Source organism: Chrysemys picta, chromosome 18 (genome assembly GCF_011386835.1).
Source record: "Chrysemys picta bellii isolate R12L10 chromosome 18, ASM1138683v2, whole genome shotgun sequence".
Classification (NCBI taxonomy): Eukaryota; Metazoa; Chordata; order Testudines; family Emydidae; genus Chrysemys; species Chrysemys picta.
Genome location: NC_088808.1, coordinates 6,994,111 through 7,012,329, shown reverse-complemented (window position 1 = coordinate 7,012,329; position 18,219 = coordinate 6,994,111). Strand labels below are relative to the sequence as shown.

The window sequence follows — 18,219 nt, the reverse complement described above, 5'->3', positions numbered from 1 at the left end:
CGGGACGGCTGCCAATTACCAGTTGCCGTGGAATAAGCTGGGGATCAGGTTGGTGAACAGCCAACCCCTGACATCAGAAGCAGGTGCCTAACTTGCCAGGTGCACCGCAACTATGTCGCCCCCTATGTCTGAGAGTGAGCCACAAACCCAACGAGGGAGCTGGAACTAGGCCCCGCCCTGCCTGTCCTGCTCCCATGGGGATTGACCAACAGGTATGCACAGCCCTTGTCTCCATGAGGTCACAGGGAAGCACCCGTTTTGAACAAAGTATAAAATCTGCAGCCTTGTTCCCTTTTGTTGAGAACCATCTCTCAGCTTTAAAGCTCCAAAGAAGCAAGGTGGGGACAAAGAGCGAAACTGCTCAGACTTCAAGGGTTCGCTCCCTCTGCCTGATTACACAACCGGGTTTTCACTGCCCCAGAAAACTGTAAGTCTAAAAATGCAAGAAGATACAAAGTTTAAAAACAAGACTTGTCTTTTGAAAAAAAAAAAAAAAAATCATACAAGCTGAGTAGATCCACAAGAAGCCACCTAGCTATCCTTAGGCAAAGTAAACCTATGCAATACACTGCATACTAAGCATGCTCAAGGACAAACTGCAGTGTCTGACAATGTCCTGCTTCTGCAAAAGGCTCAGTGGCTTTAGGTTAGTTTCCACCATGGTAGCCAGCGACACATTGAAACGCCTCCACTCTGCAGGACGCAAAGGTTAGTTTCTCTTGTCTCAGAGTCCCGCTCATGTGGTTCAGAGCGAGGCTGGGGTGGGCACTGTGGGCAAAGTCAGTTCCATGGATGGAGTTTCAGCCACCTGGGCTGGACTGGGTTTGCGAAGCTCCAGTTTCTCGCTGAGCTGGTTATAAAGATCCTTCACAGCTTCGCCGCTCTGCGGAACGAGCATTGGGAAAACAAACAAACAAAAGAAGCTGTTACTAGCTGGAACATGAAGTACTAGGATTACTGGGAGTGTTTCAACACAGAGGAAAGTGGGGAGAGGACGTCATGATATAATTAAGTCAATACTCCATACACTCTGAAAGCTGCTATCTAAACAGAACACAGGCTCCAGTAAGCAGCTTCAGGGAATGCAGTTGCCTTCATTTGCAATTACTTTTCCTTTTGTGACCCTTCTTACCTGCTTGGTAGGTTCCAAAGCCTTCTGGAGTGATTCTAATTTGGCAGGTGCCACTTTGTGATGCAGGTGAAGTAGCAATCTTAGCATGTGTCTATGGACATTCTCTTTTCTGTAAAGAGCAATTGTAAAGTGGTGAAAGCAATGTACAGAACACAATGTACAGAACACAACCACACTTTAGAGAGAAAGTTACACAACAACAACGTCAGAGCGTTCAAACACTGGGAGTTTTGTTTTCAATCATCAAAAATACTTAAGTTGTAAAGGAATTGCTTGCATGCTACAGGACGTTAGGCTTCTATAGGCTTGCCAGGAATTAATACAAGGGTTTAGAACTACTAACAGGCTCTTTATGTGCATTTATAAATTAGAGGGCTGAAGTTAAATATAATGTTTAAAGCAGAAATTCGATCTGCTACTGCACGGTAAGGAGGATGTTGCCCCACTGCAACTTCTGTCTCTGAATAACGATTTAGGGTTTGTGTAATCGTTTATAAACCAACACTTGCTATTTCCAGTGATTTTATTTCTACAGAATTGGTTGCAAAATCTAAACATATAAAAAAATCCACCACAACAGCTATCATACCCTTTCCAGAGTGAGCTAAGTGAAGAGTCTGCAGACAGGCTAAACAATAGCTCAGAGAGGTGTGAACTGTCCCATTCATCTTGTAAATATCGTGCTTTCTGAAGGATGTCGGTTACCTTGAGCAGGCAGTGAGGAAGAAGCCATCGAAGAGACTGGTACAGAAGTCCTCCAGCGCAAATTCATCAGCCAGCAAGGTGAGGTTACCGGTGAGCAGGTGCAGGAAAATATCACTGAAGGCCAGGTCACTGAATGTCTCGACTGCACAACACGAAGGACAATGACTAACAGGCTGGCAAGCATTTCCCTGAAAGCTTTACCATATTAGCAGAAGACAAGCCTGCTGAAAAACTTTATGTGCACTTTGCTGACTGGCCACGGCAGGTGGCTGACTACCCTACCCAGGTATAAAGGGAGGTGGGAAAGAACCCAGGATGTGGGCTGAACAGCTATTGAGGAAGAATTCTGGGAGCAGCTAAGCCTGGGCTAGATTCAGTGTTGTTTCATTACAAGTTCCCTTTTTGGATAAAGTGGAAAGTTCTGATCCACTGCAACTTTTGGGGACTGTTTAGAGCAGGAAGCTACCTGCTCAGTGACACAATATATCTTCCAGTAATATTCCGACCAGTCTACAGCTAATCACATTGCTAGTACAGTGTCTTTCATCCGAGCAATTACAAACAAACACTCAAGAATCTTCACAAAACTCCTGCTCGGTAGGAAAACATCACCACTGAACAGGTAAGTAAACTCATGGGACTTGCACAGGCTCACACAGTGAATCACTAGCAGACCTGAAACTAGCAGAATCCAAGAGCTGTCACCACTAACCACAGTCACCCCCATAGCCCTTATTTTCCTCCTTCTAGGCCTTCTATATGTGACAAGTGGGTACAAAACATAAGAGGAAAACAAGACTCACCTAGTGCTGGCAGGAGCCTGAGAAAAGCATTCTTGTTCCTCTGTTTAGTTATGTGAAGTATGTAATATAGCCCAACCTCACAGGCTATTCTGTGCTCCTGGAGGAATCTGTTATGGCACAAACAAAGTTTCTTAACCAATAGAACAAGAACTCATTTACGAAGAGGACCTTAAGAAGACAGGGTCCACAACCTGGAAGCCACAGAGTAGGAAGCAGGGAAATGTCTCAATAGCTAATCTGAAGTCTCCTGTGAAGTGGTGGCTAAGAGAAAGTGTTCAGATCTAGGAGAGCTGTCTGCTGCCATGGCCCAAAGAAATAATTGTTCAACAACATTGTTACTTTCCAATAATCAGTACTAACTGAACAGTTAATAATAAGAAGGAAGCTTCAGGATCAAGCTAAACACAATGGAAAATCTGATTCTGCTTCATTGGAAAGTTTCCCAGCTCAGACACCAATTCTGCTATGAAATAGTTGTGAGTGTGATTCTAACTGGATGTGGTATTCTGGGTACTGACATTCAAACAAGAAGAGTACTGGGAATAAGTGTAAGATCTGAACACAACTGAGCATACGGAGATCTTTTCTGTCTGCTTTGCAAAGACGTGAGAAGTTTCTTTTTTAACCTCCAAACATTTAGGATTTCAAAGAGAAACTGAAGTCCTCTCATCACATGTATAGTCATCTTATTTCTAGTAGCGCATTTGAAGGTGCTCATTCTCTCGCTAAAAAGTATTGGTGGTCAGTCCAAATGCGCCTAAATTCAGTAATACCATTACAGTGGTTGCTTTCCTCTGCTTGTGAAGGACACACAAATGTCTTCTTTATTTGAAAACAGCAATGCAAAAAAACCTTATGAATTTGTTTTGCAAAGACTGAACTGAAATGTCAGAGCAAGAAACATTATTGCGATGGTCCACCTCCTTGGGCCAGGCCTATATAAAAATCAACAGTAAGAAATATTGCTCCACACAGAGGGTCCTGTGTCACCTTTAAGACTAACAGAAGTATTGGGAGCATAAGCTTTTGTGGGTAAGAACCTCACTTCTTCAGATGCAAGATTCAGTCTTATGCTCCCAATACTTCTGTTAGTCTTAAAGGTGCCACAGGACCCTCTGTTGCTTTTTACAGATTCAGACGAACACGGCTACCCCTCCGATACTTGCTCCACACAGGTTGCGTCAATGTTTTCAAATAGAGGAGACACTGAGAACTTTATGAGAGGATGACACAGGCTCTGCTTCCTTGAAAATGAGGGCAAAGCCATTTGATGTGCCTCGTTTAAAAGCAGTGTCGATGATCAGTCCCTCACACCTCCCTAATTGTGTTACTGCTGAGCACCAGCCATGTTTGTTAGTCAAAGAACTATTCTCTTTCTAATCATTACAAAGGCCTGAACTGAACCTTCATTCTTCCATGGGTCACAAAAGCTTTAAGTACTACAGCAAACCTCTTGTGCTTTCACTCCAAGGTCTCTTTAACCCACTTACGCACAATCTGGTTTAAACAGCAGTAGCTCATGGTTAATTAATTTTGGCAATACGTTACACCGCAAAATTTTCTTTTTAATGTCAGCTCTGTCTACAATGGACTTCCCTCAGTAGTGTCCATGTAGAAATAACTCAGGCCAAAGGCACCAAGACAATATTATTCTCTTCTCATAGGCATATGCCGAATCGGGCCTAACTTTAAGTACACGAATAGTCACACTGACTATAGAGTACCTTGCTGAAACAGGGCCTTCGTGTTTTGTTCCGTTTCTTGTGCAGTTGCCTTTCAATCTGAGCCCTTGATAAAAATGCCACAGTATTTGAGCTCTCTGACTGGAAACGTCTAAACTGGACAGCACCCTCACGGGCTCCACAGCAGCACAATCTCTAGTGACCTATTCAAGATCTGGAGTTTTACTGGTGTCTTTTTAATCAACTGTTCCACTGAATGGAACTGAAGCCTTGAATTTGTTAGGGTTAATTCTTCTCTCTTAATTGTGCCAGGTTGCACATAATAGGCTTCCTCGGTGGTATAGTTTAGCTACCTAAGACTACGCCTAGACTACAAATTATTTCAGTATAATTTACATAATTCAGGGGTGTGAATAATCCACATCTCTGAGTGACGCAAGTTATACCAACCGAAGCACCGGTGTGGACCATGGTATGTCGGCAGCAGAACTTCTCCAACTGACATAGCTGAGAAAGAAGCTATTGAGCTGATGGGAGAGGTCTCTCCCGTTGGCTTAGAGAGTCTGCACGAGAAGCAATGCAGCTGCGTCGCTGTAACTGATGTAGTGTAGACACAGCCTAATGCTTTGTTGGAAAAAGGATCTAATGTGCGTAGGTGGATGACATACTTGGTGAAAGCTTCGGGAATGGTGCTGGGGTAGGGAATTGGCCCTTTCTCTTCCGATGGCAGTTTCTGATCTACGTTGAATGTGTAGTCATCCACCACAAAGGACATCAGCATCGGCAAGAACTTGGTGATCAACTCATGTTCCTTAAAGGGGGGAAAAAAGCCATTGCAATATAAAAAAAAGCCATTCAGCATTTATGTAACTTTCCATCCAAGAATCTCAAAGTGTTTAGGTGACATGTAATATTCCCATCCTACAGCTAGAAAAACTAAGGTAAACCATTTACCTATGACCACACAGCAAACCAATGGTAGACAGGAACATAAAACACTGGTATCCAGCACCAAGTCCCTGCTCTAACCACTGACTTCTCTTTTCATGTCCTCCAGTAGAATATAAGGAGATAATCAGAAAACTATCCTTCACTTTGTACACAAGGACACTATTGAATGAATTTTCTGCTGTAACAGAATTATCCTGTGATATACATATCTGGTCTAGAGCACCTTATCCTATATTATTGCTGGACACAGAGGGTCTGGGTAAGGACAGGGTAGTATGCTAATGAGTACAAGTCATCTTGTTAATTCCCTGAACCAGTATTAACCATTGCACACTTAGTCATGCTCCCAAGAGGAGTGCCAGGGGAAAGTCACACTCATTTCCTCCATTCCCACAGCAGTTGAAAATTACTTATTTTGTATCAAACTAAAACAACGGGAAGCGGCAGCGTATGGAACCACAAAGTTCATTAAAAATGAAGCAGGTTGTGGAGCTTTCTCCATATAGCACCAACAGGTGAAGAAGGAACCTTTCAATTAAGTTATGAGGTAAGCCAAGGCTTTGTCGAGGGCGATGCAAGTACCTAATCACCTTAGTATTTGACTATTCATGAACACACACCTGGGGGTGCTGGGACAATTGTAGAGTAGGGGGTGCGGAGAGCCATTGAACCAAACTGTAAACCCTGTATATGCCGGAAACCACTTCAAGGCAGGGGGTGCAGGAGCACCCCTAGTTCCAGCACCTATGCAAACACCTATGGAAAACGTACATCACTGAGGTAAACGTGCAGTCAGCTAGCAGTTTATACAGTCAATGCCTCAATCACCCTCCCTGGGGAAGAGCTGCACCACTTTGCAGCACAGAACAGAAACAGCAATGGAATTTTTGGAGGTTCCTCTCACTGCCCAGTATTGTGGTTAACCTCTCTTCTGTAGAGAGCTGAATAGAACTTCTCCCAGAGCTACCAAACCTGTTCAGAGTGCAGGCCAGAGGGAAAGTGGGAGGAGGGTCACCTGAGCGATCCAAAATACGCTTTCCAGGGGTTGAATGTGATACCGCCACAGCATTCCTATCACAACACTGGGGAGGCAGACGTGCTAGCCACTGAATGACAATGCAATAAGCTGCTATTAGAGTTCAGGGCCAGCCCCAGCAATACTATTTTCACATTCATTCTGATCTACAGTCTCGCCATTTGGGTGGAGATCCCAGGAGTTATGAGCTATTGGTGCTGAATTTGTTAGAGGCAAAACTCAGATATAAAAAAGTTAAAGCTTAGATGTTCAAGACTACAAAAAAAGAAAAGAAAAGGGGGCGGGAGGGGGGAGGAGTTGACAAGAGGACCCACTTGTGTACACTCTCACCCTATTGGTGCATGCAAATGCCAGGTGTCTTCTGTACAAACAGGACGTTTACAAATTTTGCAAGTGCTTATTAAAGGCATTTGGAAAAGGTGACCCTGAGGATTTTTTAAGAGAGAGGAAGATGAAGAAATCAATGAGGAAATACTCTTCAAGAAGCTTACCATTTTAGGCTCCCTGAAGACTTGACTGTCAATCATATCCCAGGCCCCTTGTCCCAGAGACAGCATCCTTAACAGCAGCAAGAGGTCTGGGCTTTCCTGGAAATTCAAATTTAATAAAAGTGATGTTCTTCCTCAATTCTCAACCTGTTGGAGATTTATTTGGAAGTAATTTATATTCAGAGGTTTTCTTGGATTCAGAAGCATTAGCCAGAGACGTTAGATCGCAAAAGACGGCTAGGGGCTGTCAATTTCTATGATTTAAATAATGAATTATAACTCAAGGGCCACAAACAGCTGCAAATGCTACAGAACACACCTCAGTGTAATCATTTGATAGTGTGCTTGGAGATAGTCAGGCCATCTGATCAGACGACTGGCTAGAGACCTTTCAAAAACAACGTGACATCACAAAGTACAATATGTGTCAGAATGAAACTATCCATGTTTGTCAGTAAATATCCAATACTGAGTGTGTAAAAATGACATTGGCCTTTTTGCAAGCTTGAAAGGATAAAAAGAAATTATTTAATTTGACAATGAAAAAGCAGCCCAAGGGATGAAATATAGGAAGTGTTTCTATTTAGATCCTTGTATGGTTCCCATCATAGCATCTGAGTCCTGATCCACTGGGGGCAAAGATTCACATTCTTGTTGCACAGCCCGTGAGTACCCAGTTCATACCAGGGAAACTGAGGATCCAACCAGCAGACCGCATTCTAAGTCCTTTCTAGGGCTGAACGGCGTTCACTTGCCAGCCGCCATTCCCGATGTAATTCTGCCTCCCCCGCCGAGGGATTGTCGGCAGCCGAACGCAGCATTACAGAGAGCAAGTGCCTCACAACATTATGAAGTGTACCATCTTCTTCTCCGTGTGGCTGATGTAAACGCAGAGCAACACCTATAATTCTACATTCAGATGGTTCAATAAAGCGTACAATAGAGAGAACTCTCTCTCCGTTACCCCATTCAGCAGGAATTGACTTTACCAGATCCCCCTACCACCAGCCCAAAGCAAAGCAAGACACCAAGTTTAGCACAGGGAGTAAAGAATGCTGTAACTGAAGCAGGAATTTAAGTAGGCAGAAAGCAGTTGCCTGCAAGTATGCATAATTAGAAGAGCATGCATCTAGTAGAGAGTGAGAAATGTTAAGGGGGCACTGTCAACTTGAAAAATCACATTTGTCTGAAAATTGTGTACCTACCATAATTACATAACACCTAAAATGACTACAAATGAAAGAAATGAGGACAAAATATATGTTTTTCCTCTTTTTCAGTTTACTTGTGCATTTGATAGCACACAGTTTCATTCCTTCTCCTGTAATGTCAGTCAGTTTCTCCCTTGCTGAAAAATGCAGTCTCGTTATACCCTGAACAGGGCTCATTTGTAATCTGTGCAGGTTTCTCAGACTCACCCTGGGTAAGGTGTCTTGCCCAACCAGCTCTTGCAGATGCCGTATGGTACTCAGAGCTAAGGTGTTAATGGCAAAGGGATCACACAAGATCATTGATAAATCTCTGAAGGGAAACAGAACCACAAATGCATTTTATATATACTAACAAACCCCATGGCCCAACCACACACCCAGCCACAGAATACCAAAACCTATGAGGGAAGGAAGACAGGCAGCAAAAACTATAATGATAAAACCTAATGTATTATTTCAACTGTAATACGTTTCTGCCTTAGATCACTAATTAGATGCTTATAAGTGGCAAGTCCTGCCTGATAAAAAACAACAACCCCGTTAACTTGTATTTTACAGGCCACTGACTAGTTAGAGCCCTGGGATAGGATACTGAGAATAAACCTGTTATCTTGCTGAATGCACTAAGAAGGGCTATGTTTAGCAATGATTGGTTTTGTTACTAGACACTTGTGGAGAATTAACAACTGAAGTAATTCTCAGCCCCTCTGGATAATGGGAACGTCGCTATCAATCCCTCAGTTTCTTGAGCCTGAACTGCTCACCCCAATACTTGTTCTTGTCCTTTCTTCACTCCGTCCAGGAACCCTTGCAGCTCTCGAGCTCTCTTGTTATCCACAAACTTCTCCCGAATGCAGGCATCTAAGCACCAGGTGAACTGCAAAGAAAGGCAACGTTGTTAACACACTCATGGCAACTCCTCTAAACTACCATTACAATATATGAATCACCTCAAGGCTTCACTGTAATACTGTTGGCTCGATATTTAATTAAATACACCCACATAAGCCTTTCCGACCTTCCCCAACAGTTGTACAGGAAGCTGCAACATTAGATCCACCACACGTCAGTTTTAAGACTCTTGCCCACTTTTCAAAGGCTTCAGATCTAGTGACAAAACAGGTCCTTAATCGGTGAGGCTTTTGCATTAAGCTCCTACAGGTATTCTAATTATATTCAAATACCTCCATCAGTGCAACAGAACATGGGTTCATGTGGCAGCACGTGAAGGGGGAAGACAAAGTTTCCAATCCATACAAACAGCAACAACCTCTAACCAGCAGTATCTGCTGCTTGCACAGTCCTGTGTGTGTTGGGAAGTTCTAGAGGCAGTCTGACATCAGGAGCAGAGGAAGCCCAACAGGCATCCAAACACACAAGATCATTCTATGGAGCTGTTGTACTGCAGGTTCAACTGGCATCACCTTTTCCTCTCCCCCAACAAGCATTCCCTGAAAATTAACACGTACTATATACCATGTAGTATGTGAATATATCTCATGGCCCACCCCCATCAATGTGGAATCACGTTCACAATGGAGTACATGGTAACTGAGGGGGCAGTATCACTTAGTGGTATTGGAAGTCAGATGGGATTGGAACATGGGATTGGAAGTCAGATGATCTGGACTTTATTCCTGGCTCTATCACTGACTTACATTGGAAATTTGGACAAGCCATAACCCCTATGTGTTAGTCTCCCTGTCTATATTAAAACCACATATTCCTCACAAGGATGTTGTGGGTCTTGATCAATTCATGTTTCTGAAGTGCTTGGAGCCCACTGTACAGAAGGTGCTAAATATATTTCTCATCACTGGTATCTTTTCTTCAGAAGCACACGTCGCACGAGAAATGAACTGTGTAAATAACGTAACCAGGACGTAAGTGTAGAGAAAAGAATGCGACTCTGCATTTATAGTGGATGAATGACTTAATTCACATGACAAATGCCAACGCAGTGCTAAATAAGACAGCAAAACTTCTTATATTTTAATAGTTGTTAATTTTATGCTCTTTATACTTCAAGCTCCATAGCACTTCACAGACTAAACTAATGAAATGCAATCACTTCTGGGCAAAGAGCATCAGTTTGTGCACAGTACTATGCACAACAGGGAGGGGAAGGAAACTGGCCAAGAACACTGGGGCAAACCAATGGCAAGAACTTTGTTTTTGGCAGCATCCATGTAGATCAGATGGTACACTGTTTTTTAAGACTTCATACCAAGCACCACAAACAGCATGACGAACAATTTATCTACCATAGAAAGACAAAGGGCTTTGTTAACACTGCTGGGATTTGAACCTGTCATTCCAAGGACTATAAGAATTTCAGACTTGAGGTTTGAACCATTTTCTATGCCTGGAGATAATATCCTCTCTGGGTTATTGACCTTCAAGGCAGCTGGCACAAATGAGAGCTGCTCCGACTGAAAACTCTGAAGTACTACTTGTGTCCGGTCCATCTATTCATTACCTTGTGACAGGGGTCAACAGTACAGATCTCGCTGATGTCCAGGTCATGCAGTGACATCAGGAGCTCTGCCCGTAGTGTGCAGTAATGGACATTCCTTGTCCGAAGGAACAATGTTCTTAGGAACTGTAGCACCATGTCATATAGCTTCACATTCTTCCCAATCATCTGTGTCAGCTTCTGAACCACCTAAAGCCCAAATGAAAAAACACAGGGTACCAAAAGATATTCCTACACGACAGCTTTCAAACTATTTCATTACCTGCCCCATCAGTTGTGGAATGCCTGAACTAAAACATACAGCTTTAAAGGACATTTCACACCAGACTTTTTCAGCATTTCAACTCCATTTGTGCTTTAATTGATTTTTGTCTAGACTTTTGTAATTGCAAGACCGTCTGTTCCCGTTGCTAAACAATCTGACCTGTTATACCAACTATACCAGTAGGAATTGCTTTTGTTGTAAATGTGATCTTAGGGCTTTATACTGCCATCTATCACCATAGTTCCAGAGTGCCCACCATGTAAAATCAAAAGTAATAGCAAAGTCCCTAGAGACTTCATGGAGTCTCTGGCATTTCTCCCTTTTTGGGGTAAAAACACTACTTGGGGCATTTTAATGTGTATAGTGGGAGTGTCTAAAAGTGCCACTGCAACAGAGACTCTACAAGTACATAGGAAGGCACAATCCCTGCCCTGAAGAACTTACAATCGAGTTTAAGACACGTTAATGAGGGTAGTATACAACAGGAGGGAAGAGTGGCCGGGGTGAGGGTAACGTTAATAAGATCACACTGTCCCATAGGCTAGCTACATGCACAGCTTTTGATGCTGCTTCCCAATTTTTTATTGAACTATTACTATTTCCTGCAAAAACAAAATAAAAATTGTAAAAACCCCAAACCCTGATTTCATAGAATATCAGGGTTGGAAGGGATCTCAGGAGGTATCTAGTCTTGCATCCGAAGAAGTGAGGTTTTTACTCACGAAAGCTTATGCCCAAATAAATCTGTTAGTCTTTAAGGTGCCACCAGACTCCTTGTTGTTCTAGTCCAACCCCCTGCTCAAAGCAGGACCAATCCCCAGACAGATTTTTGCCCTGATCCCTAAATGGCCCCCTCAAGGATTGAACTCACAACCCTAGGTTTAGCAGGCCAATGCTCAAACCACTGAGCTATCCCTCCCAGCTAAAGGTGCTTAGATACTATTATGATGGGTTAAATCCCAGACTGACAGACAGAACCGGGGAAAAATATTATTGGCTAAAGACGTTGATTAGCTATTTAAATGTTATTTTTTAAAATCCGCTTAAACAAAAGATTAACCTATTACTCTGTGTCACTAGGTGCTATTCTAATAAAAATAATGTTCAGTATTGTTATATTTGTAACTATTAAATATAAGATTAACCTGTTGATTTAATTAAGACTTGTTTAATGAAGATGAACTAACATTAAATAACTAGCCAAAATATTTACATAGCTTTTTCCAGGTGGTAGCAAAGTTGTAAGGCCAGACGAACACTCAATTATCTGATGATGCTGGCAGGATAGGAACCAAATATGCTCCCTTTTCAAGACAGAGATTGGAGAATTCCATTCCAAACGTCACTGTAAAAGTTCTCCCTGCTCTTACCTCTCCCTGACGTCTCGTTTTTGGAGAGGGACTGAAGAAGTTGTGCAAGACAGAGAGATCACTACTAAAGAGAGTGTTTTCTTTCTCCAGGATGTACTGTTTCAGCAATGGGGACACCTCATCACCAAACAGAGCTTGGTTATCCTGCCAGATCTGGCGCTTCACCTCCACGGCACATGCTTTGTATAAATCCTTATCCGCCATCACTAACTTCAGTTTCTTTTCAGGGACCTGCGAACAACAATGCAGTGTCAGTAAAGAGTTTAGGGGTTCACCTACCTGACTGTTAAAATGGTAAGTAGTTGACTATAAGCTCGATCTAAATCACAACCTTGAACTGGCCAGTAACTTCTACAACCAGTGCAATTAAAACCCAAGGAAACAGCAGAGACCCTTCTTTCATGACCCTACCCCCTCCAATACCACCCTGGTTTTAAAGTATTTAGCTTCCTAGAGAAAGCATTACATTTTCCTTCAGTTAATTCTGAAATAGATAGATAGATATACCTATCTCATAGAACTGGAAGGGACCCCGAAAGGTCATCGAGTCGAGTCCAGCCCCCTGCCTTCAATAGCAGAACCAAGTACTGATTTTGCCCCAGATCCCCAAGTGGCCCCCTCAAGGATTGAACTCACAGCAGGCCAATGCTCAAACCACTGAGCTATCCCTCCTCCTAAACAAACATCTTCCCTTATTAAAAAAGGAGCACAGCATTCTATGGTGATAGTTCAAAACTCTAGTCTACAGCATACAATAGCACTAGTACAAGTTTTGAAGCTATTACATTAAAGGTACTGTAGTGCCTTAAATGAAGAGTTGTTTCCTCTTAAGTACCCTTTTCCAGAAATATTGCCCCCTTTTAAAATCTAGCCGCATCCTTCAAATACTTGCCATTTAAAATCAGTTCTGGAAAAGCCCCCTACCACTGAGCTCAAACTATTTTGGGGAAAGATAGGGGGGACACGCACATTTTAAAAATAGAAGAACATACTTCTCTAAGTAGAGTGTGCTTTATGAAACATGAAATGCTTTTTGAACTAAATTAAATTAACTGATATGAGAATCAAACAAAGCATAAGACAAATTTTTCTGCCAGTGAATGACAAACTGACTGAAGAGTTTGCAAACGTGGCATACAGCCCGGCTAACAGCAGAGAATGAAAGAGGCTGTAACCAGGAGATGCAACAGATTTTACCTTGGGCAGGTGTTTCATGACACACATCACCACAGGCTGTATAGACGGCATCTTGACCAAGGAAAAGCTTTTCTCCAGCAGATCCTCCAGCTTTTTGTATCTGGAAACATGCAAGCAAGAAAAGTTGCCAGGTAAAGTTTTCAAAACTCCTGAGTGACTTAGGGTCCTAAGTGCTTAAGTCATTTTTGAAAAAGTGACTAAGTCATTTAAGCTTTTTGAAAACTTTACCTGCCATGATTAATTTTGCAATTAATTTCTAATGATGATTAATAATCAGCAGCAAGATCAGTAACACACCTTTCCTCAACCTTTCCTTCCGAGGCAATGGCTGAAACTCTCTCCAGCAATTTCTCTCTCAGCTCATCGAATACAGACTGATGAAATTCCAGCCTAGGAGTTCCATGGAGGTCCAAGAATGGCAGAGCAGACTGGAGAGAGGGCAGGAGGACTCCATTTTCTGTCTAGCAAAACAAACACCATACAGAGTTATACAGTTGGATTAAACACAAATTCCTTGCTGGCAATAAATAACAAGACAGAGTACTAAAACAACTCATGTTAAGAAAAAGTAAGCACTCAGATAAATTTAAATGGTCATTATTGAGTGAGAAACAATATAACATTTTTAAAAAATGTCTTTAGTTACGCTACTGGCACTAGCGTAATACTATTAATGTTAAAAAAACTTAAAAATCTAGTTCACTTTTCATCACTGATGCCATTTGTTTACTTTTTACTCAACCGAGGCAATGAAGAAAGACTCGCAAGTTTCCTTTTCTAGTTCTCATGCAATAGTGCAACACTGGAGTGTGGACACACTAGCACAATAGAGTCCTGGTCCATGCCTCTGACTCCTAGGCATGGGTAGGAAACAGTGCAGAGGAATGTTTATTTGTTTAAAAAATATTGTTCCATTAATATTTATCCATTTGTATACAAAAACATTCATAAGGTTTTTTTTTTAATTATCCTTAAATCTGGGGCCTGAAGTACCTTACAACGTTTCTCTAATCATTCAAAAATCTACCAGGACTTTTAAAACGGTTGCACTTGGCTAGCTTATGCTAAACGCCATTAACCCAACTTTATAATCTAAATATATAAACTAACACTGCTGAAATATACCAAAGCTTTGCTAAACGATCAATACCCCAATCCTAAAAACACTGAAGCATGGTGTAACGACACATGCAATAGTTCCATGAAGTCTTAGAGATGCCATGTAACATACACAGTCAGTTTTCATTTGTATTACAGAAAATCACATTGCAGAGGTGAAAAGATACTACAGAGCACCAGCGTGTTAAGAGCCAAGAGTAACCAAAGCTTCCTTTTCACATCTCATCCTGTGTGAACCTGCAAAAAACAAAACCTGAAAGCTACTCTCACAGCTGTCAAATCCTGTTCAATGGGGAGAGAGACTCCCTTCATTTTAAAAGTTGTTTTTAAAGATCCCCTTGTGATGAGGGCCTCCAAACTTTGTCTCGATTATAACATCAAAAATAAGAAGTCTGGATCTATTGAAAACCCCTCCTTGACGCTGTCCCACATCTTGGAAGCAGCGCGGCTAGACCTGGCCAGAGAGCAGAAGCGGTGCGATCTCAGGGGAGGACGATCGAAGGTGAAACAGTTGAGCCCATGGCAAGCAACAGGGGACCGCCCTCGAGCAGAGTCCGGATCAGAAACAACTAGAGGAGGCTTCAGAGAAGACCTGCAGCCGTCGGCCACCACCAGGGTGGATGTCACGGCCTCTGGGACCCTTTTCACTGAGGAGTGATCAGCGCTGACCTACACCGGGCCCGGGCCCTGACTCCCCGCTGACCCCACCGGGCTGGGAGCCTGCCTGAGCCCCCGCTGGGCCAACGGAGAGCCCCGCTCCGCCCCGCCGGGACAGAGCAACTCCAGCCCCGCGGCGAGCCCCGTCCCCGGGCCCCACCTGGAACTGCTCGATGGCCTTGAGCGGCTCGGTGCAGTTGGTCAGCGTCTCCTTCAGGTCCTCCCCATTAGCCACCCCCAGCTCCTGCAGCCCCGCGAACATGGCGGCGGCCTCGGCGGGCCCAGCCGGGTCCGTCCCGCTGTCGCCCCCCCAGTCCTGTCGGGTCCGCGCGCTCCTCGTCCCCCCCGAAACTGCTCCTCGGCGCGCCGGTTCCGGGCTGCGGCGGGAGGGCCGGGAGCTCGCTCCGCCTTCCCGAAGGGCCTGCGTGGGGCTCACGGCCCATTGCCCAGAGACTCCGCGTGTGCCGCCTGCTCCCCGGCTATGGAGAGCCTATAGGTACCGCCTGCTCCCCTATAGCCTCCATGTGCCGCCTGCTCCCCTATAGCCTCCATGTGCCGCCTGCTCCCCTATAGCCTCCGTGTGCCGCCTGCTCCCCTGGCTATAGAGACCCTATAGGTGTGCCGCCTGCTCCCCTATAGCCCCTGTGTGCCGCCTCCTCCCCTATAGCCCCTGTGTGCCGCCTCCTCCCCTATAGCCCCTGTGTGCCGCCTGCTCCCCTGGCTATAGAGACCCTATAGGTATACCGCCTCCTCCCCTATAGCCCCTGTGTGCCGCCTCCTCCCCTATAGCCCCTGTGTGCCGCCTGCTCCCCTGGCTATAGAGACCCTATAGGTATACCGCCTCCTCCCCTATAGCCCCCGTGTGCCGCCTCCTCCCCTATAGCTCCCGTGTGCCGCCTGCTCCCCTATAGCCCCCTGTGTGCCGCCTGCTCCCCTGGCTATGGAGACCCTATAGGTATGCCACCTCCTCCCCTATAGCCTCCGTGTGCTGCCTGCTCCCCTGGCTATGGAGACCCTATAGGGACACCGCCTCCTCCCCTATAGCCCCCGTGTGCCGCCTGCTTCCCTGGCTATGGAGACCCTATAGGTACACCGCCTCCTCCCCTATAGCCCCCGTGTACCGCCAGCTCCCCGGCTATGGAGACCTTACGTGTATACCACCTCCTCCCCTCTAGCCCCCGTGTGCTGCCTGCCATGCTGTCTTCACCAAGTGCCCTTCATTCATTCTCCACATGTGTCTGAACCAGTAAAGTTGCGTGTCCTGGATTTTGTTGGCCACATCACAGGCTTTGGCTTCCATCCTAGTACTTTCATTTCTAAACCTGTCTCTTTGTGTAACTCCTCTTATGGTGTGAAGACATTTCTTTAAACACCTGTAGACACTGAACGTGCCATCTCTTTATCGCCCAGGCTTCTGCGCTGGACAGCGTTGTGTGGTGCACCGTTGTTCCAGACAGTTGGGTTTTCAGTCTCAGCAGCACATGGATGATGGGGTGCACTCACCCTGCACTGGATGGGGAAGGGCTAATTCCTCATTGTGGGATAAAGAAGCCACACACCCACCCCGTCCCTACTGGGCATGCTCCAAGTGTAAATGCACTAGTATAATAGGGATCAGCCCAACTCAGTCTGGGCTGACTGCCAAGGAGGAAGGATGTACTTTGCATGATCCATCCTGGGAGCAGCTGAAACCCTGACTGTAGAAGCCAGTGGTGCTAAGACCCAGACAGATGCCCAGATACCTATGGCTGTCCAATAGGAACTGGAGTCACCAGGAACTGTGTGTTCTGGGAAGCCCAGAGACCCAGATGTCACCCCAACTACTGCTCTGAGAGACATGGTAGGAAGTGGCCCAGGGGGACTAGCTATAGTCCTGTGGGAAGTTGGCATGTTTTGGTTGGAGCCCTTCTGACTCCGTGGCAGAGCACTCCACTATTGTTAGGGTCTTGGGCTGGGACCTGGTGGAGTAGGTTGGCCCCCTACCGTGATTGCCCTGTGGGTAAGGGCACCCCACTAGCCATTTAGCCTTGCTGGCCTGAGGTAGAGCGCAGCTTGGAGGATGGCGTGCACTCATCTTGCACTGGATGGGGTTCCCCCACCCTGTCACATTATGCTTGTCAAATGCACCACCTGAGTTATTTTAGTCTTCCAGCATCCCCAAATCTCATGTTCAAGCTCGCCATCTTCCATGGCCCAGCTGCCAAGGTACTTGAACTGCTCAGTCTGATTTAATCTCACTCCATTAATCTCTACATCCAGTCTTCTGGTGGCACCTCTACTGCCCCACACAACCTCGATCTTCATCATTCTCATTTTCATCCCATGCCAGCTTAGCTGGTCATACCACTGGTTTACTATTTTCTCTAGGACTTCATTTGAGGATGCCCTTATTGCTATGTCATCAGCATATAGCAGCTTCTCACCTTTCCCAACTGGGATCTTCCTGCTGACATAGTCCATCAATATGATAACCAGCAGCAGACTTAGGGCTGGCTCTGGGTGCAGGCTGATCCCCGGGTCAGTCTGACTTTCATTGCAAATAGACATTTAATTCCAAAAAACATTCAGGTCACTGTTTTAGGTGATCTATATAGGGCATTCACCATAGTTATTAAAACTTCAGACTCTCCATATTTCCTCAGCACTGATGTGAACACTGTATTGTATGCCTTTTCTTGGTCTATAAAAGCCCAGAAGCTATCCTGTTGGTGTGACAGTCTGTACCCCTACATTCACCCCTTTTAATAGGACTATGATAAAACTTTTACAAAGTATGCCTGGTGAGGTATCATTTGAAAACTCATAATTTGCTGATCACTATTGTCCTGGTAAAATGTGTGTCAACATTGTATGTAAAGTTATAAGATTCTACTGTATGGTAGTACTAAAAACAGCCACAAACCAGTTCCCCAGAGACAAAAGGCTAGCCAACGCCTCAGCCAGGTGTCAACAAAATCAAGTGGACTATCATCTGGTTCATTGGCCATTCTTTGGCAGGAAGATTTGTGCAAAGATTTACATTTTGACAAAGAAACAGCTGAGGATTCCCATCCAACAGATTTATCCTGAACCTCGGTTGGAGATGACCCTCAAAGAAGAAAAGCATAAGAAGGAAGAACAAAGCTCC

At 44.6% G+C, this 18,219-nt stretch overlaps 1 protein-coding gene across 1 annotated transcript; it reads right to left on the bottom strand.

Moving 5' to 3' along the window:
* Positions 1-457: 457 nt before the first annotated feature.
* On the bottom strand, positions 458-15,440 carry NELFB (negative elongation factor complex member B). The gene is made up of 13 exons (XM_005309137.5): positions 15,253-15,440; positions 13,614-13,777; positions 13,317-13,416; positions 12,120-12,350; positions 10,488-10,673; positions 8,773-8,885; positions 8,216-8,318; positions 6,801-6,896; positions 4,991-5,133; positions 2,641-2,747; positions 1,838-1,979; positions 1,133-1,241; positions 458-883 (listed from the first exon to the last, which is right to left on the bottom strand). Exons 1-13 carry the CDS (start codon positions 15,352-15,354, stop codon positions 746-748), a joined length of 1,734 nt encoding a protein of 577 aa, XP_005309194.1. The 5' UTR covers positions 15,355-15,440; the 3' UTR covers positions 458-745.
* Positions 15,441-18,219: the final 2,779 nt, after the last annotated feature.